The sequence below is a fragment of the Liolophura sinensis genome, chromosome 9 (assembly GCF_032854445.1).
Source record: "Liolophura sinensis isolate JHLJ2023 chromosome 9, CUHK_Ljap_v2, whole genome shotgun sequence".
Classification (NCBI taxonomy): Eukaryota; Metazoa; Mollusca; class Polyplacophora; order Chitonida; family Chitonidae; genus Liolophura; species Liolophura sinensis.
In genome coordinates, this window is record NC_088303.1 from 7,937,625 (window position 1) to 7,964,559 (window position 26,935).

At 40.9% G+C, this 26,935-nt stretch overlaps 1 protein-coding gene across 3 annotated transcripts in view; it reads left to right on the forward strand.

Moving 5' to 3' along the window:
* Nucleotides 1-26,686, forward strand: part of LOC135474884 (junctophilin-1-like) — a 58,015-nt gene extending 31,329 nt beyond the window's left edge. For all 3 annotated transcript variants that reach the window (XM_064754540.1, XM_064754542.1, XM_064754541.1), the window contains exons 4-7: nucleotides 13,259-14,066; nucleotides 20,388-20,506; nucleotides 21,444-22,504; nucleotides 23,479-26,686. In XM_064754540.1, the coding sequence (XP_064610610.1) occupies nucleotides 13,259-14,066; nucleotides 20,388-20,506; nucleotides 21,444-22,504; nucleotides 23,479-23,565 (2,075 nt within the window). In that variant the 3' untranslated portion in view covers nucleotides 23,566-26,686. The remainder of the gene's footprint in view (nucleotides 1-13,258; nucleotides 14,067-20,387; nucleotides 20,507-21,443; nucleotides 22,505-23,478) is intronic.
* The last annotated feature ends 249 nt before the right edge of the window (nucleotides 26,687-26,935 follow it).

The following is a 26,935-nucleotide window of genomic DNA, read 5'->3' on the forward strand; positions in this document are numbered from 1 at the left end:
TCATACTTTTTTGTGAATGATACACATTGATCAATACGTCAACAGTATAATTAACAGAATATTGCGTTAAAATGTGTTATATCGAGAGAACGTTTTTTGATTACTAAAGTAATATACTTACACTACTGCCATGTCTAGTCTGAAGGTCAAGCATACCTATTAAAATTACCCCATGCTGACGCGTCTCCGAGTTCGAAGGTATACTAGCCCTTTTGTCTTTGTTGTAAGCCTGTTTTGGATAATTATCCACAAAGCTCGTTTCTGGCTTGCTGTTCTATCGCCGTTCTGTGGAAAAGAAATATTTAAAACATCTGTAGGGGCCCTATCGCTCAGGAAGATGGAAGCTTAGGACTTTGTGGCACATGTGATGAACGGTGTTGTAGACCAGAACACTGAGAGTAAAGCTCAGGTTTGGTTTTGATAAGGCTTTGTGTAGATTAATCTGTCACGTGAGTAATGTATTAATACACTGGGAGTGTCAAAGGACGCCTTCGTTTACGACCGAGTGAATTATGTGGTGTTTAACTTGGGTTTGATCCCAGGTAGGTCTATTATATTGACAAGCTAACGAAACAATTAACACTAAAACAGATCTCCTAAAGCCGAACACCGAGCTAAATAAACAACTGTAGAAACACATGACACTGAGGAAATATAGGTATAAATCCTGACCAAAACGTTCCCTGCTGCACATACCCACAGCTATACGGTGTACCGGTAATGACTTTTTCTACTTCTGGCGACCCCTGGTGTTTGGCATCTTCCAATATGTTACGGAGTTGGCATCCTCTCGCGCCTAAACCCAGTAGCTGGCACGACGACTGCACTGTATAGCTATATTGACGTGTAACAGATTTTAGTAGATACTCCCGAACAAGTCGTTAAACCCCTGCCGTAATGGCATCGCTCCTGGCCACGAACTGTTCGAAATTTGTCCAGCTTAATGTAAAAATGACAAACATCTTTATATTTCCACTCGTGTTAGCGTATCTGCAGGGAATATGCAATGCTTGATGTCTTTTGAAATCCCGTCGATGAGGCCCACCTGTTTCAAGGCGGAAGTTTTTGCTGGAACAGTTTCGCAATTGCGTGATGAGTTTTTAGGAAGTGACGAGACAGACATTTTGTAACTTGGCGCATGTATTTTATTTTACAATCGTATTTACGTGACATGCAACAATATTGGCAAGTATATATCATGCAGATATCTTTACGGCTGTTTATTTATACTAATTATCCTATACTTTGAGTTTTTTGTAGGGCATTTTTTGCACAACATTCCTCTTTCGCCAGGTCCCAAGACGTTAACAGTACATTTGTAGCTGATAAATGGAGGCTGGATGTATATTTGTTTTTCTTTTTAACTGGTATACAGATAATGCATTCTCAGCTGATTAAAATGTTTTCATCGGTTATGAACTCGTGTTGAATATCGACTTGTAACAAAAACGATCTACTTCTTTTCTATGATGCATCCAATCGTCTGTGAATTTTCATTATGTCGTGAATGATCCATCTAATGTGTTAATATTATGAATCTCCAATCCTTTATATTCACTGTGGAACAAAGTGTTGATGTTGCGTAGTTTTTGTGATGTTTCTGTCTGTAGAACTGGCTTTTGTTAAAGACGACTTATCTCATTCCACATGTAATCTGGTTTTAATTTTATAGCGCGACCAGGTACATGTTGGAATCTCAAAAGAACGTTTTGTAAATGCAATGTGGGAAAACTGTTGGTTGTCTCATTTTTTCTGGTAACATAGCTACACATAACATGGTTTTCTTTTAGAAATATGGCTTATTGACTACCATATGAACAGAGATTAGGAAGAATATCAAAACTGCATATATTAACATTCGGAAAGGACACTTCCAATGGTGGTGGGTGGGGGGTGCACTTTTGATTTCTTTCCGCCGAGAATATATGTGTCTGACATTCATGCTTTCATAAAAGATGATTTTCCTCATACCGCGTAGGACTACCTCAGTATAATAGCAGGAAAAGTAGACTTCGGACCAATAACCGAGGGCGGGGATTTCAGCGTGAAATTCATGTAAGGCGAAATCACGTTTTAGAGCTATATTTACACGTTACCACATAGACACGTGTGCACGTCTAAGTCCTATTATGCATTTTGAAGGAAGTTCACGTTGAGAAATAGGATTTTGGGATTGCATGAACTTCTGTCCCCACTTATTTACAAAAAATGCACGAGGCGCTTAGACATATATATTCCACATGTAGCCTGACCACAGGTTAGCCTAATTGTAGTTTGTAGGTGCAGAGGTTTCATTGAAGTCCGCTGTATGGCTTATTATTACACGGATCTGTGTCTGAAGCACTGCATATACACACTCGCTAGAAACCTGTATAGATTCTGTTTAGCGTACACACCAACGCGAAGATTACTGTCTTCACCCCCTGCTAAAGCAGTCTATATTTGGGAAAGCACTCTGGGTTGTAGGCCCGGCGGTTCGGGTTACAGCCCGTGTGTAGTGTCCCTACCCTCCTCGGGGTTGTGTTAACATCGTCAGTGTTATCTACCTTACCTCTCTCATCTCAGCGCTGCCTGACCCACAACACGCCGAACTGAGAGCTACTGACTCCACCATCTACGCGTACTGAACACTACGTACTGTATAAAACAGTGTAGTTCTGAAGGCAGACCGGTAGACACAAAATCTTGGAAAGAAAACCATAAAGAGGATGAATTGTAATCATAAGCAGCATAAAACGGACTGTGGCGATCTTTAGACTGTAGTTTTTCTCAAAGAAACATTTGAGAAACTTCATGGTTGATAACAACACCACATGATTACATCAGTGTTCGGGTCATGTGTCAAGTCGCGTCCACACAGTGCGACTGTTGAGTCGACCGGTCGAATTCGACAAGTGGAAGAAAAAATAGGACATTCCTTATTACGTGCATTGGTAGCATTCGACAGATTACATCGTTTGAATGCGGCTTACGGAATTAATTTGCCCGGTGTACATTCCTCTTGTCGATTTCAAAGACTCGTGTCAGCTAGGCTTAAGGAGTATGTGAGAAAAATATATCAACAATTTATTATGAATGTACCGAAAATAACTTAAATATTAAGTATACATAAGGTAACAGGCTTATTAATGGAGTAAGGTCATTTAGGTAAGAAAAAATGGATATTAGAATAAAGTAAAGAAGAACAAGCAAGCGTGGCATGTGAAGCAGTGCTATTGAGACAGAGAGAGAGAGAGAGAGAGAGAGTACAAATAGTTCATGAACGGTAATTATTAGGCGATGTACATGTAGCATGGAGCAATATCTTTATTTCATTGCTAATTTGTATGACGCGTATGTGCGTGTCACATTGACCTGTAGGTGGATCGAAAATACTGGACACGTAAACCATGCACCGAGTTGACTTCTGGTACTCTCAGACCACAACTACATCCATGCAAGCACGTTTTGTAGGTTAGCCTTAACCAGAATTTTAGGGTATACACCTTGTTATTCGCTATTAGACCCGATCTCCATTTCAGGTATGAATATTTCATGACAACATGAGAAACTGCGGTGATATGCGATCGCAATACCTACATTTAAATCAATTCGCCCAGGAACAAATTGATTTGCAAGGAGACGAATTTCATTATGGATGTTTAAGGTTGAACCTTCTTACAGGACTTGCATTCTGCACACCTGGGTTATTATCGTTATTTGGTCAGTAAGTAGGGAGTAATGATGTGCAGTTTTGAGGCCTGGGGTTGAAAATGAAAACATCCATATTCAGAACAAAGAGAGAGAAAACTCTTTTATCAACTAAATCACAAGAATGAATCAAAACTCCAAAACTTTATTAAGTATAGTTTTTATACAGTATTCTAAAAACAAAGTGTTATAAAGCGTCCATGAATATTTAGCACGGCATTGACCACAACCCTTTGAAAGCATGGAGTACACTAACTGGCTATGGTTCCCCATCGAGGGCACAATTATAATTACAGGCAACTATAAAGAAAAGGTCTATCTAAAAAAAACCTTGGTTTTACAGATTTTGTAATTGTATCAGCTTCTACCTGGAGGTTCTCATTGTTGTAGTTAATGGTTAGTGAGTCATGCATAGTCATGGTGATTCTTTCAGATTTCATTATCGGTCATACTGTTCGGTCAAAAACTCAAAAAAAAACCTTTCTGGAATAACCATCCTTGAGCCATAATCGTCTAAGCTGTCTACTTCTCAATGTCGTGTTCTTCAAACTGCCTGTGGCTGAAAAAATTAATCTGTGATTATTTACAGCATGAAGACAACCTCTCTAGCTGCTGGTGAAACAGTTGGCTGCTATACTTGAGCATCGGCTCTGAGGTTGGCTGCTAAATGTCATCGAGTCAGATTCCTGAATGTCACACTGATGTCATGCTTGTGTTTTTTTTTATCAGATATATGCGTTCACTTAGTTCGGCCATTTGCTAGTGTTATAAATCGTCATGCAATGATTTTTTATATGCGCTCATGGGGTTTGTTGGAAAGAGTTTTACTGCACTTTGAATAACACCATACTGTAGTACAATGTATGTTGACCGTGCTATGTGTAAAGTATGTAATATGTGAACTGCGGATGGTCCTGGGTTTCCCTGCGAACTCTGCCCGGTTTCCTCCCACCATAATGCTGGCCCGCGTCGTATGAGTGAAATATTCTTGAGTACGGCGTAAAACATCAATGAAATAAATAAATCAATATGTGAAGCTATTAACAATAGCACAATAGTGCATAAAGGATTTGTAGAGCTGGGTGAACGAAAACTAACCTGATGTAAATGTCCTTTATAGAAGAATTGTCCAGCTGGAAACAAACTGAACTAACTATTTTAGTCTCGTTTTGTAAAACATTAGAAATTAGGTGAAGTGCATGATAATATATTAATTTAAAAGCTACTTGTAGCGTGTTCTTGGATAAACAAAAAATAAAAATTCTCTTCACTTCATAATATACGATAGATATTTTCTGGGATTCTGATTGGTCACAAGGAATGTTTAGTTTTGGCGGTCAATCGTTCACACGACACAAATATGACAGGAACAGAATAGTCACTATTCCTGTAAATGAAGATAGGAAAGGTCGATGGCAGTTAGGAAGATCATTTGTTCTGATTGGATAAGATTCACTGAACTGAGGAATGATACATGATTGCATAGTGTCTATTGGGGCTGCTTTGGGTTTCGTTTCCTGATACAGCTCTTGAGGCAACTATTCTGTCCTTTACCGCGAATGTCTTGATCAGCGCAATATAGTTACATGTCGGCCCACAGGCTCCTCCAGCAGGATAATAAGGTAGGGAAAATGTATTGCTCGAGGAAGGTTAAACTATCGAATCTGAGATAGCTGTATGCTACTTTATTGCCTACTTACGTCATGCATCCCGGCCACAGGTTCAGTTAAACATCCTATAACTGGGCATGGCCACGGTGTGTGCGCAATACATCCCATTATAACCGTCTGTTTCTCTCTCTCTCAGTCTGCCCTGGAACAATGTCTTGAAGTAAATTGAAAGGAGAAATGTGACGTCACGAATGAGCTATTTGTGTAGCAATTTGCACAATTCATATGGCAGAAATGAATCACAAATATATCGGCTACTGTCAAATTAGCAGCTGGTATCTGAGGTTTTGTGGCAGGCCCAAATACTATACGTTCTCCTCATACAATCTGTATCAGTGGTAATGAAGGCTTCCGACTTAACCTACTCTCGCTATATGACCTATCCACTTTATCTGTAACAACTCTTTTGATTAAAAATGTTCGGCATCTTCAAACTCCAACGGTGTCTTTTGATGAGTGAAACGAATGGACGCAATCGCGGTATAAACCTTCTTGATTTGGATATACTTGTACTTTAAATTAAGTGCTATAAAAACGTCAAAGATTTTTCAGCTGATCATCTATCTGACCCCGTATTTCAACCTGTGGCATTCCAGATTTTGTCAGATGGCACACGCGTTCCTGCTTGGCGAAACAATGATTAGTCACGGTATTACATTTCGGAACGCCTATATACTTATGAAGGGTAGATTTCAGTATCATTAAGACGCGACGCCATTGGGTCAGAAGTTATATTAGTGTGCCAAGTATCTACCTCATTCTTCGTAATTGTAATTTTGCATGTCAAATATTGACAAGTATGGATCCACGTTCTCTGTCATATTCCAGTCAGTAATTCTACTGATGGTTAAAAAATTGAAGGCCTGGACATCATTGTTGTTTATAGCACTAAGGAACTGAACGTAGAATATGGATTCAGTACTGTTTACACACCCATTCCTTACCGACATTTGCACAATGCCTCTCTCCTGTCTTTTACTCACTGTTGCATTCATAGTTTTTTTAGGTCTTTTGCATTAAGTTTCGGAGTTAAATTTCCTGTACGGATTATTAATCCGGCTCATGGCCGGAACGGGATGGGGTCTTCCAGGCTGTGATGTTGTGTTATAGATGTCGGAGGTGGCGGCATTGATATACATGCATGCATGCATGCATGTATGCATGTATGTATGTATGTATGCATGTATGTATGTATGTATGTATGTAGGTAGGTAGGTGGGTAGGTAGGTAGGTAGGTACGTATGTATGATTTTCCTCACCAACGTGAATTCATCAGATCAACTTTACAGTTTACACAAATGTCAAGAAAAATTCCGTATTGTGTGTGTAAATTAGGCATTGATGACGTTGCAGATGTGTCCATTTTACTGCAATATGCACAATTCCATAGCTGTAGAATAAAAAAACCATAGGGCCTACGAGGGATGTAGAGACTTGACATTTACACGATACGACAGATATAACTTGTTTTCAACGGACACTGCACTCGCTATTGCTAAAGTCGCGTTAGTCTCACCATTCACCCCCACCTCACCCCACCCCTGCACTTCCCAAACCTCATAGTCCATGGTTTATGTTGGATGTACTTTTTTATGGTGCTACAATGTGATCAATCAGTACTCAGTGCGTGTACGTGTACTAAGCTTCAGACAAGCGCCTATAGAGTGATATGATGAAAATGTGCAAGCAACTGGCGCCGGAAGAGGCTGGTTTGAACTGGATATCCCAATTGGCTTCGTATTTATTGTTACTGGTGTGATGTTAGACTTACCTGTAAACAGGCGACAGGAAATGTAAGCGGCCGGAATCTCAACATGTTTTAGTGTGGTGCTGTTTGTTCGTATTATGTTATACCAACATACTAACGCGTGCTTAAGAATGGCGAAGAGTTATCGTTCCTGAATAACTGAATTATTTGCTTATTCGAAAAAGATTCTATAAAATGTCTTCTTTTCTGAGAACGAGGATATGATGTGTTGTATTAAATATGAAGCACTTTAATGTAATTCAGCGCCAATAAATAATGTGAGGAAAGGAGCAGTGTTCCTATAAAATGTTCATAAAAATATAAAAATTTTCTAGCAAATATTTGTGATGGCCATTTCAGCAGCAACCTTGAAGGGTTTTTTCCTGTCCGGTCGTAAGTGGGAAGGTCTGGGAGCAACTTGGGGATGGTCGTGGGTTTCCCCCGGGCTCTGCCCGGTTTCCTCCCACTATAATGCTGGCTGCCGTCGTATAAGTGAAATATTGTTGAGTACGGCGCAAAACACCAATCAAGTTGAAGGGTTTTCTTTATTTCTAGATGCGTATGATTACCTAAAAGATGATAACCCTCGCGAGAACTCACAGTTCACTGACCTTTCTTACATTACAGATCTTTATTCGTTCTCACACTTTAAATGGGTATTAATTTCATAATCTTCATTGGACGAAGAAAACCTATGTGCTCAAATTAAACAATCGGCTTTTAGCAAGAAACCTGTGAACTTTTCCACATTTGACTAAGAGATTTTCGCTCTCAGTGTGTATGCCAGGCTCGTCGAAGGAAAGTTATTCTACTACAACTTCACGAAGGCCCACCTGTTCGCTGTCGGGTGCCCTGAAGAGCATTTATTGTCTCCAAGACCCACAGTAGAATTGTTTGAACAGTGGCACTGAAAAGAATGCCGCCCTGTCAAAGTCATTTAATATCTGGCGATTTGGTAAGATAGCCAGTGTTAAGTAATTCCAGTGCCAAGTAATGCCAGTGTCAAGTACTGTCATATCCATGCGCATTAATATCTGATGTTGTGTGAAGACGTCCAGTACCCCCAGAATATCATGCCCTTTTGTCGCACGTTATGCTATGTGGATAAACATCTCGCGTCGTGTAAAAAAAAATTAACAATGTCAAGACGACACCCTTATAATGGCATGTATATCCGTCGCACATCACATACGTTTTAATTCAGTACCTGTATATGTAAGATATCCCACTGTTACACTGGTGATTTGCTCATTTTTGAGCCTGGAGTGGTACCGTCTTGATCTCCATCGATCGAACATGGGCGTTTGTTATGAAGGCGTTCCATGTGGCCTTGACCGCAGATTGCCAGAAATCGGGTCGAATATTTTCTTGTAGCTAGGGGCTTTGTGGGAATTGTACAGCGATGGCTGTCGACATCAGATATCGCGCAGTTGAGTGTTTTAAACTGACATTGGATAGAGGCCGGATCTCGACGGAGTCCTGTAAAACGGCCAGGACAAGAGCGTCAAGACAACAGTGACAACTGATGCTCAGAAAGAGCCGCCAGAGGATTTAAGATGGAGGAAACTCGCTGCCAAACGGATCTGCTTAATATTCTTGAAATTTGATGAAATAATCAGCATAAACCAAGATGTAAATTTTGTCAGGTAACATAAAGAACAGTGAAAACACAACCACTACGGAACTATGATTTGTTCTCTGTGTTTTCGTTTTTCCTTTTCGGTATAGTACAAATTGTCTTGTGCAAAATGTTAATTTTAGGGTTGTTTTATTTACAGTGTTGTAATGGTGAGGCTCAAAGGTAATGCTAGAAAAAAATAAAGGAATAAAAAGAAAAAATAAGGAATCTTCAATCGAAGCTTTTCTGTACTCAACATATCAACAGGGCACATTATTCCGTTTAACTTCTACAACCCGTAGACAAACGAAAGAATGAATTTAGCTGATCATCAGGTTCCGACAAGTTGATCACTGACACTCTGCTCAGATCGTTGAAGGTTTTTTTTTCTCTCGTTTCAATCAAATGCAATGTCAGTGACACAAATCAGTGTTGGCAACGATTTTTGGTCACGATTGCGGCATGGCAGACAAGTAACTGTTGTGCTATAGTGATGTCGTCATGGGCAAACTCTATACAGCCCGACCACAGCCCACTCCCGGTACCCTAAATGGTATGGGCTGGTATAATTTCGTACTGCAAGTGATACCCTTGCCTGGTTATATGACCGGGGGTGGCGTGGGTTCCAGTTGAAAGTCGGTCAGTTGAATGATCAACCACTGCGTGCACTGCATTCATACAGGGTGTATGCTCCCATATGCTCGTGCGGTAGACGTATTTATCCGGTGAACAGAGACGCTTGTCTCTCTTTACACCAGTAAGACGGCTAAACTATATACCTGATCCGTTTAAAAAAAAATGTTACTAAAATGTTAAATTTAGTACACACCACAAGGAAGTACAGTATTTCGCAGCTAATTTAGTACAAGGGGGCCTATTTATATACTTACCTCCTTCTATTGATATTGACAGGAAGTCTGTATGTGCCTCAACTGCCCATTCATCTGCAAATCGTGACGTCACATGACGTCATGAGTTATGTATATACAAAGTTATGTATATACAAAGGCGTTGGGCATTATCAAGCCTTATTGCTGCTTGCCTTACAGGCGGAATGCTGACTTTTGAATTGAAATGTAACGGTGATAAGCGACTGACAGTGTTTCTTAAAGAAAATTGACAGTTGTTTGGCTTCTGTCCCGATATCAAGACATAATATGATCTGGGGCCTCCGTAGCTTAGTTGGTTAGCGCGCAAGCGCAGCGTAATGACTCGGGAGCCTCTCACCAATGCGGTTGCTGTGAGTTCAAGTCCAGCTCATGCTGGCTTCAGTGTTGTTTCTCTTGTACAACCTGCCTGTGCGTACACCCTTTGGCTCCATTATGATATACCATTTAACTTTCACAGTTCCAAAATTCAAAGAAATCACTGTCATGTGTCATCTGTAGTTTTACAACTTAAGATGGTGACAAGGTGACAAGATGGTTTCCACCCACCATAATGCTTGCCGTCGTATAAGTGAAATATTGTTGAGTACGGCGTAAAACATCAATCAAATAAATAAATAAATACTGTATTCTATGCACTATAACAAATGAGGTTTTTGGTCTTCCTGTTGGGCCTCCGTGGCTCAGTTGGTTAGCGCGCCAGCGCACCGTAATGACCCAGGAGCCTCTCACCAATGCGGTCGCTGTGAATTCAAGTCAAGCTTATGCTGGCTTCCTCTCCGGCCGCACGTGGGACGGTCTGCCAGCAACATGTGGATGGTTGTGATTTATTTATTTATTTGATTGGCGTTTTACGCCGTACTGAAGAATATTTCACTTATACGACGGCGGCCAGCATTATCAGATGGTTGTGGGTTTTCCCCGGGCTGTGACCGGTTTCCTCCCACCATAATGCTGGCCGCCGTCGTATAAGTGAAATATTCTTGAGTAGGGTGTAAAACACCAATAAAATATATAAATAAATAAATAGTCTTCATGTTCGGATAGCGTGTACGAGGGCTTCGGTTGCTCACAGTACTTATTCATGTGTAGCATTTTCGTCTCAACTGAATAAGAATGGCTGTTTGCAAGAGGCTGACCAATGAGTTGTATTTTGCTAGCCAGATGGAGAAATTATTGCATTTCAATCTGTGTGTGAAATATTAAGGACAAACCGTGTTGAAAAAGGACGACAGGTCCAGAGCTTCATGCAGTATTCATTTATCACATTCGTCGAGCTGTAGCTTCCAGGCACGTGGAATGTCGGCCTTGTTCCGTGAGTCGGCGGTTACAAATCCCGTTAGTCGGGCGTTTCCGAGGTCCGTCATGAAAATTAACCTCTGCCAGGTTAATATGTCTGTGACTGTGGTTGTGTGAGGAGGGAAGGCGATAGAGTTCGGAGCGAACAGAGCAGCACAGATTGTCTTGCTGGTCGGAAAAACGATCGGAGCGGGTCTGTTGACGGGAGACATCATCCAGTCACTGGTGGAGGAGCCGTTCACCTTCCTTATCAATAATTCACCGCTCTCCACCAGGGTATGGGCTTACCGCCAGAACTAGGACAAGCTACATAACAGCCCACAGCGTCGGATAACATGTCTTCTTCTTCGCCCGACACAAATGAAGACCGCACTTCGCTTAGAGGCGAGGGAAGCGAAGGGTCGAGGAATGCTCAGTAACGCACACTCTTCTTAAGGGCGTTACGTGCATATGTGCAGGATTTGAAAATCCACAGGTGTGCATATTTCTGATGATGTGATCTGATGGCGAGGTGTGTGTGTGTGTGTGTGTTGGGGGGGGGATTGGATTCATAGTGGTAAAGTTAAACTAAGCAATTATAAAAGACCAGCATCGGTAATCATTTTACGTCGCAGCTCTGCTGGAAAATAAAACATAGCATCCTTGTTAGATGAGACGATTTCTGCCACAAATAAACCTGAAGCCTGTCAGATAAGTGAAATGTCCCACACGCCAGAACTGCTCTATTCAGTCAAACATAGTATTATATTTTCGCTATTGTCGATAATTTTTCTGCAACATAATATTATGCTCTTGGCATTTCCATTCGAAAATGGTACTTGAAGGTTGGGGCGTTTGGCAGAGATACCCGCATCAACGTCATGAAAGTCCTTTGATAAAGGTCACGTGTATTTTATGTTGACCCAGATATGAAGATCCGAGCATTATCACCATTCGATTCACATTTCAGCAGAGTTCCAGCCTAGATTTTTTGTAGAGCTCTATCATGGAATCGCTTGTTAAACTAACTGTAATCCCACTGAAAACAGCAGATCCACTGATTGTGTAAGGGGGCCGAAGTAAGACTAAACAAACAGGAGAACACGACCAGTGTGCCTCAGAGTTCCGTGTATATTCTATCAGGTTTTGGACCCTGTAGCGAAAACAAAATAGCATTCATTACAGACAATGTATTCGGGAGTGCACAGAAGTAAATACCCGTTATGAGTATAACAGTTCCTAACCACCATCCATATATTACGTAATATGGTGATCAGGTTCCTGTCTAGAAATTACGATAACCGGCGAATAATCAGTACACTGTATTAATAACACCTTATCAACTGGTCAACATCCTATTCTAATACCTTGACCATGGATGCAGTCATGTCATGCAGCTTCATCATTAGATGTCGATTATAGGCCCACACCTTTATGCTTATGTTAAACCTTGTACAGCAGCACTAGTTTTTCCCTGCATGTTATTAAGAAGGTTTTGCCAATGGCAGACTCAAAGATGCCAGAATCGCAGGAAAGCACAGTGCTTTCTGCTGTTACGCTCAATACCTTTGCGCTTACCACTTAAGTGTTCTGAGTACACATGCGCCAAAAAGTGTGACGTACTACGGGAAAGGGCAATGGAACACAAAGCTTTGGACAGCTTTGATAAAGGCGGGAAGGCATTTAACTAGTTTTCCCTTGCATGCTGCATGCACAGCATCAAATGGTATTCTTTTGTTTGTGGAAAAATGCACGTCACACGATATGAATAAATAGTTCAGTGTTAAATATGACATTGTCTTCAAGTGTTCTGTATATGAAATAAGTTGTAGGAAATATTTGATCGGAATGGGCATGTATTCTGTAGAAATTATATCGTGCATTCGCCTAGTGCTCGTTCACCTAGTTTTATATTTTGGCTGATTATCTCGCGTTATCATGTGAATTCCGCGCAAACGGATTAACAGTATCGGCAGTTTTATGTGTGGTATCTGTAACAAATTTGATTAAGACGATCTGAACGGAGAGTGTATAGCTCTCCTAATTATAAAAACTATTTCTTCCCATTTTAGTGGAAGGTTCACGAGCTCTTGAAGTTTCTTCTGAAAATATTTTACTTTTCACTAATGTGGTATTTACAGATTCTGTGTGGCTTCTATATAACTCTCGCTGTTTACATTTTAGCAAAATCATATTGGACACAGAAAGGAATGATATTATCGAATGTTGTACTCAGTGCGGCTAATTGATTGATTAATTGGTGTTTAACGTCGCTCTCACCTTAAATGCTCTTCAAGCATTCGATCACAGGCCATACTTTGTTTTACCCACGTATTTATTTTCCGTTCTTTTCTTATATATGGTGCAGGTTCTTACCAAGGCCAGTGGCTCCGTGGCATGCGACATGGCTACGGCGTTCGACAGAGCGTCCCGTATGGTCTAGCTTCCCACTACCGACCGAAGGCCTTGCGGGACTCACTGACGTCACTACGTAGCGAGAATGAGGACGAACAAGTGGTGAAGAACAGAGACCGGAAGTTGGATGAGAGTCGCGGTGGCTTCGTCCTCAAGGCCAAAAGTGACGAGACACCTCCGGCCAGAAGACGTTCCCTTTTCGATCGCAAAGGAAACACAGGAGGAAGTTTAAGAAAGACAATTTTCTCGGGTTTAAAATTGAAGAAACAGAAAAGTACCGGTGATATCAATGACTCTCCCAAACGACAGACGGGCTCGGTGCGGAGTACGATTAGCAACATCAGTCACGTGAGCGCAGACTCGACGCAGTCGGGTATGACGAACGCTTCCGTGTACACGGATAGTAATCTTAGTTTCGTCAGTCAGGATGACATCACGGACGTCAATGTGACGGAGACGTATATGGGTGAATGGAAAAACGACAAAAGATCGGGATTTGGAATCAGTGAACGTTCCGACGGCTTAAAGTACGAGGGAGAGTGGTATAATAATAAAAAGTACGGCTACGGTGTGACCAGCTTTAAAGACGGCACCAAAGAGGAAGGGAAATACAAGAATAACGTTTTGATTTCGTCAGGCAAAAAGAACAAATTGTTTTTGATAAGAACTTCCAAGCTTAGAGAACGTGTGGATAATGCAGTGTTGTCCTCCCAGCGAGCCGCTCAGATTGCCTTACAGAAAGCAGACATCGCCATCACTAGGTAAGTAGGTCACCCAGTCACAAGAGATAGAAGTACAACGAAGCGTGAAAATTGCGGAAATTACAAAAGGATGTGTATAAAAAAAATATAATATCGATAATCAGAAGGAAACCAAAGACATTTTATGAGTATCAGTGGATTTCAAAGTCAAGTATATGTGTGTAATATTTGGCCTCACTAACAATGCTGGATTGACCCATTTCTTGATGGCTTAACCTTTATATAAACGTACCGCATATATAATGTCTAGACTGACTGTTGAAATATTGGAGAATATCCTGTAGCGGGTAGTCTCCGGTTTATAGCTCCAATGAAGTAAATGTAAGAAAAATATCGAAGGTGTATTCCTGCTGACGATACTGACATTTTTTGACTGAATGTTAGCTCCTTTTATATCGACTTCCGGTGTACGGGCGGAAGTTTGTTTGATACCAAATGAAGTGTGCTGGTTTCTATACGGGCTTTTCCTGGTTTCCTCAAAACATATTTTTGGCCGCCATCTGTTCTAAAAACTGACATAATTTGCAGAGAATGAAGCGATACCCCAAATAAATACTAATGACTCGGATGATACATCTGGAGAATGTAGATGGCCATTCCGCCAGATCAGTCTTTTTATTAGCCCCTGGTATTGGATGGACTTACAGATTTATGACTGGCCTGTCAGTTCATCATGAATCTTGTTTTTTGTGTGTCAAAAGGGTCCATCGTATTGAATTCAAATTTGGTACATAGCTATACCAAGACAGATCAGTTACAGACCATGTTCAGGGGTCGGCGCGTTTCGTCAATTGTCGACTAACTATCACCGGTATTGTCCGCTGTTAAGCTATGCCTTTTTTCACATTTCCGGACTTTTTTGTTAAATGGTTTCTTGTATCGGATTCACCGTGACAAATTTAAAATCTGGATCGAATTTAACGTTGTTTTGTTTACTTTAAACAAAATTATAAGGGCATTTTGTCCAGTTTGGATTTTGGCAGTTTTCCAGACTTTTTTCAAACTGATTTGTTGTATTGAAATCAAAATTGATATATGTTATTCACTGTGACTTGCTAAAGATGAAGCTCGAGGATTGCGGGTGTTTTTTCGACACAGTTTTCACCGGTTTATTTTGGTATGGATTTTGACACTTTCGTTCAAAACACTCTTCAACCAGACAAGTTGCAGTCTAGTTTTTACTTTTGGTCCGTTTGGTCCGTTTTCAACAAATTTATGGCTGTATTTGTTCTGCAGTGTATTTCGCCGAAGCTGTTTTTCTGACGGGTAAAACCTGTAAGGGACAGGTATTACAAAAACAAAATACCACTATGCTTGTTTTATAATGGATCAGTAAGCTGCTGCTATAGTATTCCTAGGATATGGACACCTAAGTGCGGACATGCGTATTTGACGCTTTGTAATAGTCGACATGTTTAGCATGCCTTGTTGGACTGTATTATCATAACCGAACCATACACTCATCTTGCGGATTAAATCCTTAACGCTTACAAAGGAGACCCAATTCTTAAAAGAAAATACAACAAATAATATAACCCAAGTTATTTTGAAAGACGGGTGTAAACTAAGTAACTCTATAAATCAACCACTGGCCATAAATCAGATTTGTCATGTAAAAAATTCTCCTTTATGCCTTTCTTGTTTGCCACCCTTATAATGCCAGCTTTCCTATGTCTTTTCTACGCATGTTCTCGCATGTCATAAAATTGTAAAGCTCTCTACTTGGAGATGTTCGGCTGTTAGATACAGTAGTAGTAGAACCCACTCTTATCAGGTATATGTATTATATGTGTATTTCAAAGGCGCTGTACACGAATTCTGCGTTTCAAGCTTTCTGCCTAATGAAAACGGCCGTATTTGTGCATAGTAGCGCTGTAATCTTAAGGCTACAAACGACATTGCGGACCGCGTGTTAACATACTTTACGGTAAAAACGAATCGGTCATATAGCACGTATGTAACCAGACTAGCAATGTCGGAAAGCATGGAACACAGCGCAACAAGCCTTCTCTGTACGGTGTCTGGAGACATTCTCTAATGAGTGCTTTTTTGCATTACACCGTTACATAATGGCGTTAAGTTCGTTACAGAAGGTTATTTGTTAACGACTCCTGTTCCCCCCTGGCAATTCCCCTTCCCTCGTTTTATAGGCTTGGACAATTTAAGTGGACCAATTTTTGCAGGACTCCTCAAAGCTTGGGCGCATAGATGGTTTTAGTGTTAGCTGCATGGTTTCACTGTTGGCATGCTACACCAGGTATTTTTATGCAGCTTCAGATACCAGTTATATATGACTCTATTGGTGTAACCCGACATATTTATAATGCGAAAACAGCGACTCTAACATTATTAAAGACTGGCCTTGTACCTTCATGTAAGTTGTCTGTCCTCCTAAACTGTATGGAAAGTAAGAGACCCGTTACAGTACTTTGATGTTACGCATGTTTGACATGTACGTACATAAACATATGCCCATTATGCATAGCATTTGACATCCGCATGAAGGTAAATCAAGTGAATTGGTTGCATTTACCTGAGACCTGTGCACATGTTGCTCTGCTTATAGGATTTATGTTGCATGTAGAATTCTATAGTGTTTTCCTCGTATATGAAAATATTTCTCCATGCATTATTTTGCCGTTTGTAAATAATAATAATAATAATAATATATTTTATTTCAGACAGTAATGTCCATATAGATAGGATATTGCCATATATCAGTATATATGAATAAGTTAGCTAGTGTTATAGGAAAGACAGTATTTACTAGATTCCATGCAGTTTACACATCCACTCTGCTGTGAGAAGGGAGCACATGCTCAGGTCAGAATTTTTGAAAACACACAATAGCATATTGTTCGATTTTTCTAGTCTGCACTGAAAACTGAACATAGATCTTCGAATCAGCTCACCAAACGACATAAAAGGATTGATAGCAAACATTTGGCTGGCACTACAGTCACGTCTATAGTTCATCAACAATCTAAAAAAGTTTTTGTACATGACCCGCATGCTACTATATACACGTTTGGAAAATTTACACCACATATGGAACAGTTTGTAACTAAGTTTGTACAATAACAAAATTTTCTCAGCAGCATATTACCTCTAACACACAATTTCCTTTTTCGTTTGGCTCAATACCACAATTATCACAACTATCAAAGGCAAAAATGTGGCCATGATACGAGTACGACTTTACAAAGGAAAGTTTTGAACCGTTAAGTAACAATTTAGATATTTTGTGTATCGTATAGTTACAAGGTTTAAACAGCATACATAATGTTTTATTCGCATTGTACATAATATCATGCGAAGCGGCATAAGACTCACATTCGTTTAAAGTAGTTGTAGTAGAGATCCAGTGGATGAACAAACTAGATACATATCATCAGTGTATATTAAGTGGTTCTTGAAGGTGTCTGCAATATTACAGCTGACATTAGCACTCGTTAGCTGAGTATCTAACTCATTAACATAGATAGAGAAGAAACAGGGGTCCAACAGTAGATTGCAAAGTTTTATGGTGCCAGCAGATCTAAATAGGCGAGGAGAAGTCCCGTACTATAGAGACATCTGGCTGCAGAGCCGGTGAATCCATCGTGTAACGACGAGCAAGCTGTAAGGCTATACGGCCTTCTGTAACCTCGAAGCACCTCGTCTGTGAACAGCAAAGGGCACAAACCCAAATACGAGCCACGTCGGCATCTGCAATTCTTGACTAACAACACTATTGGGTTGCTTTGAAACATACCAGGCGCTTAACTTTTGAAACTATGGGAGCTTTGCCAAAGACATGAAACATGCGCGGTCTTCTACACTCTACCTTGAGTATAAATCATGCACAAGAGACAAATCTTAATAAACTTTTGACATCCACAATCGCCCTGGGGTTGAAGGGAGTGACTAGAAGCCATGATAAATATTTCAGTTATCTAATTCCATCCGAATGTTGCAGGCCGGGTCAGAAAGGATGGGCCATGAAGACTTGATAATGGGACAGGCCTGGAATCAAACAAAGAAAAGGGATTGTTCCTAGTCAAATCTCCCAACAGCCAATACAGTAGTTATTGAGTGTGCCGCTGGATTTGATAGAAAGCGCAGGGTTACGTTTGGGACATATATCCCTGCTGCAGGTTTGATTAATCGTAGGACTGCCGGTGGAATAAAGCGGATTGGTGGTATCTCTGGGTACCTCTACCAGGCCATTCCAGACATATTATGTAACCATGAGAATAGTTAAAGCAGTTACAAGCAACAGAATTCTTTTCAGCGCCAGTGTATTTTACATGTTCATTATTAGAACAGCGTCAACGTTTTTTTTTTGTGTTGGTATATGTAGGCTACAAAGAATGAATGATTATGGCTTAACTCCAGTTCGCCAATATTGCACCCGTGTCATGGTGAGGGCTACAAAGAAGTATCTCTCTTGTTATAACTACGTTATTGGGTTTAGGGTCAACTGAAGATCGTAAAGGTTTCACAGATATTACGCCGAGCGTGATAGGTTTTTGAGCTGAAACAAAATAAATTGCACAAAGCTGTGGGTTTGATTCTAATGATTTACAAGCTCCATGCATGTATCTTGGTCGATATATTGCAATATGCATGCAGATATATTGTTGCGAAGGTGGCTAGATGGCCACCAAAGTTTTACAAATTATCGCTATATTGAAATCGGCGGACGATCCAGGTAGATAAACGTGCGTGGATTTGTGTAGTGTATGCTTCCGCAAACGTGCGTGGACTTCTGTAGTGTATGTGTCCGCAAACGTGCGTGGATTTTTGTAGTGAATGTGTCCGCAAACGTGCGTGGATTTGTGTAGTGTACGTGACCACAAACGTGAATGGATTTGTGTAGTGTACGTGTCCGCAAGCGTGAGTGGATTTGTGTACTGTATCTGTCCGAAAACGTGCGTGGATTTGTGTTGTGTATCTGTCCGCAAAGGTGCATGTATACGATTTCAGACAAGGAAATCTGATATATCCATACACACCAAAATAATTACCCCGGAATGAATACCAGGGGTCTTGTGTCTGTGTTCCTCGTTAGATGACGGCCTGCCTCCCAGAAGCGGCAAAGTGGAGGCATATGCAATAAGAAAAACGAGATAAGCAGAGTAAAGCTAGTCTGGGTGAGATACCAATTCCTCACGTTGACATGTGTCAGACTGTATAGTCACATCTTCTCCCATGGGTCCAGGCTGTGAGAACGCCTCATGGATTCATCTTTCTATTTTAATTGTTTGCGTAGTGATACAAACCGCTCCACGACTTGTAGCCGGTACGTCTTCTTTGGGCTATGTCCCAAGTCAAATATTCTCACTCCTAGTTACCTCATTAAAGCGTCATAACATTTTACATCATGATTAATATAGTTTTCAGAGGATGAAATAAAATTACGGTGAGGAATCGTAATTTGGTTAATGTATGGTCATCGTTTTATCCTAATAACTTTCGATGGCATCATGGACCATTTGACAATTATCGGAAAGATTTGTATCCTCCCTATTGCGAGTGGTCAAATGCTTCTCCATTTTTAGGATGTTTCTGCATCAAAAATGATGTTTAGGAGATATGATTGCTTCCTATCGCCCCCAGGTTTATAATATTAACACAAAACCTTAATTTGACCATTTTTGCCATTTCCATAACCTGAAGTATGTCTCATGATTGTACACGATTGGCCTGCAGAGAAACGCCGAATATATTTTCTCTCTCGAAATTTTTCATAAAAAATTACAAAAGTTTTTAATGGATACATCATAATTATCTCACAAATAGATGTTATGGTTCACGATTCATGATTGCCTAATATCAAAGATTATGATTTTGTAAAATACCAGACTATTTCCCTATTCATACGTTGGCCACCCTCTGACTACCTCATAATTATGAACACGTGATATTGGAACTGATGTATAAGTTAGAATAATTCTAAGCAACGTTACAGGGGCTTTGCACGCCAGCAGGGCCCAATGACCCAGGGGCCCCCTACCACGGTCGCTGTGAGTTCAAGTCCAGTTCAAGCTGGCTTCCTCCCCGGCCGTACATGCAGAGGTCTGTCAGCAATCTGCGCACGGTCGTGGGTTTCCATCAAACCAAAAAAAAAAGACACAGTAATAAAAGTGGCGATCTTTTCTCATACCCTTGACTGGAGGTCAAAAAGTACGGGGGGCTAAGAAGACTGGTAATTTCCATATATCTGTTAACACATATGTATTTCCATCTCATTGTAATTTCTTGTTTGTGGTTTCACAGTGGACAAGAAAAGAAAAACTGTTGGAAATTTCACGCTATTTTTTTTCTGTTGAATTCCAGGATGGCAAACGCCAGAACCAAGGCTGAACAAGCTGACGCTATAGCCCAGAAAGCTAGGCAAGACTCTGACGTGGCGAGGCTCAAAGCCAAAGAATATGCCCCAGAATTCCACCAACCAGGTACTGTATATGGAAGGGAGATTACTTCCCTCGTGGGAGAAACGATACTAATTGTTTTATTTGGGGATTCAGTGGGGAGCATTCCGGCATTTCAGCTTGAAGTTAGTTCATAATGTTGGGACTAACAGTAAACTCACGCAAATCTCGCCCTAAGCGCATAAGTAGCGCATTGTATTGGGCGTCACGCGAGGAAGAACTTGGTTGCCAATTTAAAATCTTTAAGACTTCAGAATAGAGAGTAAAGAAAGTAAAACCAAATTAGTGATGACACTGTCATTGTTGGCAAATGCAGTACCGGTGAAAATCCGGCCACTTTTCAGTTTACCTCAGTTAAGGTTTTATTCTGACTCTTCGTGTACATGGGGGCCTCCGTGGCTAGTTGGTTAGCACGCTAGCACAGCGTAATGACCCAGAAGTCTCTCACCAATGCGGTCGCTGTGAGTTCAAGTCACTTGGTTTCCTGCGTACAAGGCATATACCCTCTAGCTGTAGGGTGCCCAAAAAGAAAAGCATCGATGAATTTCTACACGATATATCTGCTTTACATCAAAATAGGATAAACAAATAAATACAATTTTAAATATTAACAAGTTACGCTGCCAGAATGTCAATCATAAAATAAACAACAGAAACTCATTTACCGATAACACTTGGTCACATGTGGATGGTCACCTCAGTAGGTGCTGCCTATGCAGTTTTTTTGTTTTTGTTTTTGAAAGAGTATATTAGACAGCTAAACTATGTTAAAACCATAAGGCGTTACACAATACTATCAAAACGGACAACAGTGTATTGAATCCACACTTTCTATGTGTGAAATATGTATTCAAGACAAACATTCTACAGGAAAATGCAAGCTTTATTATTTTGGATTAGACGTCACCTACAACACAGTCAAGGGCATGTTTAACTCATAACCTTTTCTGTTTCTGTACAGGAACCGACATTCTGAAAAAGAAACTTCAGGAAAGTAATGGCGAGAGTCTAGAGGAGTTCAAAAACGTCAAAATGCTTCAAAATCACAACCCTGGCATACATTCGCGCTCCAAATCTGTCATGCACCGGAAGACGAATAGAGCGGATATCGAAGGAGAGGGACAAAATGGCCTGTCCCCAATCACGACACTGTCATCTGCCTTAGACTGTGCCCTGTCTGGGAGCCGTTCTCGTCTTGGGCCCCCGACGGGCAACTACGATGCGGAAAACACACTGGGCAATCCAACCCAGCTTACCGTGGAGCCTCAGTTGTTAAATGTGAACTACCACAGTCCAAAGAGTTCGGCCGAAAATATGTCAGCTAGCACCCCTACCCATAGTCGTAGTCCCTCCCTCAAGATTCGACGCTATAGCTTTCTGGCGGGTTCCAGAAGAGGACGTGGCTTTAGTGAACTGTTCAATTCCACAATTCTCAATGATCATTTTGATCAGTATGCTACTCAGCGCGACGATAGTGGGTTAGGAAGAGAGTTTGTTCCGGGCGACGAGAACATGGACAAAGGCAATTCTGCCAGCGACACTTCCCCGGACTCCGGAGTCTCCGACGGCATGGACGATGACAACAAGACCCGTCCAATGCAGAGGCGACGCACACTGCCATCCATTATCAAGAGAGACGAGGACGAAGAGAAACCAAAAGCCCTGCCTGAGAAGGAGACTGCTCATAGTAACGAAAACATTGCTAAAAAGGACGTAGAAACATACATCATCGAGAACGGTATTCGAAAACGGCTTAGGGCTGAGCAGCATGAACACAACCCTGTGATGGACAACTCAGGAGCCTTGCCAAAAGCATTTAAAGTGGAGAGCGATAAACACCTGAATCGCCAAAACCGCGGAAGTCTTCCAGACATTAGCAGTATGAAGGACAACGTGAGCGTGATGTCACGGGAAGAAGCCTACAAGCTGTCGTCTGCTCGACGGAATGAGCTGAGACGTTTACAGGAATTGGATGAGAAACGTCGACAGGGTGACGTCACAGTGATACTAGGGGATCTCAAGGTGAGTTCTGGCGTCAGCCTTATATCCAAGGGACCGGTTTCGTGAAGCGTACTTTGTTAAGCTCTTAACTATGGTGATACGTTTGTTACAGAGATATGAAGTGTACTTAGTTAAGTGCTACTTAGACCTAAGTGTGCTTCATGAAAGTGAGCCCAAAATTGTTAGTTAACTATAAGACAGCATAATCTGGGATAATCAGCAAATCTTTGCTCAAAAAAAGGTCATTGGGGAGTCTGCAAGAGAGAGCTCTATCATTTCGAAATGTGTCAGTATGGCCTAGGTTTGGAAGTGTGACTCCATACCTGACTTTGAGAATGTAGATGGAAGGTTCTTCATCTTGGCACCGGAATTCGACTAACCGTCTACAACAAAACTGACGTTCAAGATCAATGATCGCAATACAGATTGTAATTCCAAACCTTTCACATGTCTATCTCTTTGACTAAGGAGATGCCTGGAAAGGAGCGACTGAATTTGCAGCGATAAGAGCCTAGGTGAGGGGAATAACTTTAGGGGAAACAGTTTATAACATCTGTTGGATACCTGACGAAGTTAGGGTTAGAAAATGTAGCGAGTATGACTATAGGAACGGTTTTCAAGCAATAAAATGTTTGCACACTTCATTGGTAGCGAATGGGAGAGTATAAACCATGCAGGGTAAATATCACTGGTATTAACAAATTACACATCATACGTCGAAAGCCACTCCAATGCAAGGCCACAATAATTTTTTTCAAATGATGGTCTAAAATATCCTAAAAGATACATGTATATAGACATTAAATATGTGCAAAATGAATTATTAAGATGTGAACAAATTAATCGGAGCACTATATGCATTTCATTAACATCGTTTCCTCTGCAACCATTAATCGCACAGTGATTTGGACTAGGTAACGTTGTAAGAAATCTCCAATCAACCAACAGAAGAGAACATAATTCATTGTCTGTATATATATGTTTTTTTAACTCAGGACTGGTGCCAACAGAGGCAGCTGCTAGTGTTGGTGATAGCTCTCAACGTGAGCCTAGCCACCATGTTCTTCAATTTGCTGTCCTAGTCAACAGGCAGATCTTTCTCACCCTGGTCCTCCTGTTTCCCCTGGCAACCAGCAACCGCCATGTTGGTTTCACCTCGAGGCTAGCACGCCGTTCCTCTCCCAGATGTCCGCCGGGCTGGATGACTCCGGATTTCTGCGGTGGAAGTTTGAACCCCAAGCTCAGTGGCGACAGCTAGCCCTTGTTTGAAGATGCTCTCATCTTGAAGATGGTTTGTCCGGAATATCGCATCATTCCTTTGGCCAGTTTGTACTCTCCATCTTCGTACAGCTCATATGACCCAGTTCATCTCAGGCCTTTTGAGTCTGTCGAGTTCCTCATGTTGCGTCAAAGTTTGTCTGACTTTGTTGAGTGTGTTCTGAGCAAGGATTCGTTTTGGAATTTACCGCCCCTGTATCTCGATGCAGACGCGGCGATGTTTTACAGCGAGTGGGCGATGTTGACCATAACCAATAGCTCCTCGATAAGATGCAATGGAGTTTGTTGCCTTCTGCCTAAAAACGCTCGACAAGATGAAAAAGACCCTGCATGATGCATTGGTCCCCGACTTGTGATCCTAAGGAATCACCTTTAAACTTTGTTTGGACCAAATCTGAAAAGTTGATTTTACGGCAGTTTGTGCAGAATACCTAAGCACAGACAAACCTGGGAGTGTAATGGTGCAGTGAATCTGCACGTGGTTTTTCCGTTATTGTGACAGTCACTTGGTTTCATTATCTTTGTTGAATTCGTGCCTCAAATTGAACCAGGCGATCATTTGACTTATTTGCTTATTTATTGTTACACTTTGAAGGTGTTTGTGTCGTTAGGTCTGGCGTGTAAGGATGATCAGATGTTGACAGCACTAGCCAGGGGTTCCGAAAGCATGGCAGAATGAGTTTGTAAGATTTTCACAGTGTTGTGTAAAAGTATTTACTTGAGTTTTATTTATATTTTGTCTTTTCACGCTGCAGGTTTTCAGACGTTAGGACTGTTTCCTGTGTTTTATTTGGCGTATCGGTAAATGGCTGGCATTGTTTGGATGACTGTAAATTGATCGATACGTTTTCTGGGTGAATCTGATAGTCATTTCAGAAGCACTCGTTTCAGTTTAAAACATTTGTTGAAATATTTTTTTCTTTTTCGTAGTTATTGTGGATACGTCTCACAGATTCCTGTAGGAGAGATATTTGTGTGTAAGACTGATACAGGCATGTTCCCCACCGGCGTTCCACACCTGAAATCACTAATTAAATATGCTGAAGCTCAGATTAAAGCTGTCTGGTCGAATGACGCATCAATATTGCGTAAATCCATAAGTTCAAACGACTGCACATCTTAAAGAAAGACAAAAAAAAATCGTAAAAGCAGTTGGAACATTTGGTTTTGAAGCAGTTTGGGGACTGTATTCTTTATTGGTCTAACCCACGCGGTTTTTTTATTTTAACGAATTACTAGGCTATAAATGGTAGGTGACTGAGCTGACATATACGTGTAGGTAAGAAAACTTGCCAAACTGTAAAAGAGCTGACTCTTTTTTTCTCACGCAGGCTCGAAAAGTCCCAAGCGCATTTGCTACCGTGTTTAGAGTTTTCGATGTGTACAATGCAATACAGAAGGAGGTGACTCTAAGAGAACGCATTCCCACTCGATTACATGAAACCACCTAAACTGAGTTCTTAGGAGTTATCTCCCTTTGGTTCTGACAACTTGGAACGTATTGTATATGTATACAAAGGTTATTTGAAATGATTCACCAATTGTCTCAGGATGCATTTGCCAAAGAATGTCACTAGAATGGGTTACCTTGAATTAAACATTTATGTACCTGAAATGACAATGGAATGATTCGGAATCAACAGTGTAGGTGTGTAAGATCCGGTACCAACGAAGTGATTACGTTCTTGTGGCTTCGAGTTTGTTAAAAGAGTCTGTGAAATCTTGCAAATCAATGCAAATTGACATGTTTAGGATTGGACATCTGCCTTTGAGTAGTGATGGTATTTATCTAGCGGCTAAAATAATTATATTTACATGTACATTATACCTGCAAACTGTCTTCCTGACGGGGAGTATGAGATAAGGGTTATTGTACGCATGTCCGGAACACAGATGTCGTTATACACTCTTGGAGAACCAAGATGTAGTAGGTGTCCCTACACAAACAATGCAGAGTCGCCAGCTAACAGAGAACAAGATGTGTAGAGCTAAATATGCGCATGACGACATGCTACATCGATGTTTCGTTGTTAAAGAATATTTGCACCCATAAAGCCTTTTTACAAGAAGAATATCAACAATTCAAAGGTGAAAGAATGGCAATGCTATTTTTGAAAAACGTTGTTTGTTTTGTTTCTTACCTCTATTAAATTTCTCCCCGTGATACGTCTATTTCCTCTATTTGGCACTTTTGTCATATTGTTGGCCACGATTGTGATTTTCTCATGTACAGTTTAGGCGTAGTATTTCTAGTTAACTGTTTCCCAATGTAATGCAAACAGACTTCTGTCACCTGGTTACCCCACCCCCCACTTAAGCTATATATGGAGTGGCATGCCGCCGTCATAACTTTATCTATATTTTTCTAAACCACGCCATGTTGTTATTATAAAACAAAGTTTGAAAGCACCAGCCTTGGGTAATAAGATTCACTCTTTGTTTTACGGCTATTTTTGCCACTGCTATGTTTGACGGGAAATACATGGACAAAAGTTTCAGCAGTTTTCTGGCTTTAGAAGTATTTTTTCCATTGAAGGCGGATTTTTGAAAGCGGTACCTGCCGCTGTTGTTGTTTGTTCCAGATGAGCTATAAAAAGTGGTTTTAGTTGTGTACAGTGAGGTTTTATGGAAACCCACCAGCACAGCCTGCAGGTACGCATACAGCTTAAGGAGTATCTATCTGCCTCAGAGTTGTAGTTTCTTTACTAGCGGAACAGAATGAGGCCTGTCGACTAAATAGCACGCAAGGGCGCATGCGTGTGGTTTCAAACGGTGTGCAACTTTCGCTGAGTATAACATGTATCTAGTAAACCGTGAACCATGGAGTAAATACAGACTGTCTTTCCTATCATGCCGTGTAGGCGGCTCGACAACCACACTATGTACAAATTTAGTCACAAATAAACCAATGTCTGTTAAAGTTTCCACGGAATTCTGAGTGGCCGGTTTCTGTCTTTCTTGGAGAGTCGCTTTAATAATGGAATACATGATGTAGCTGCAGTGTGGTTGATGATACTGCCATTCTTATGTTATGGACAGCCTTCAAGGGCCCGGTTGTTCAAAACCGGTTTAAGACTTAATACCAGAATTCACCTTAAGCCAAGACTTGAATTTTGTACTTATCGTACACAAACGTGTACCAGTATATTAAATATGAGCTAAAACTTCTGCTGT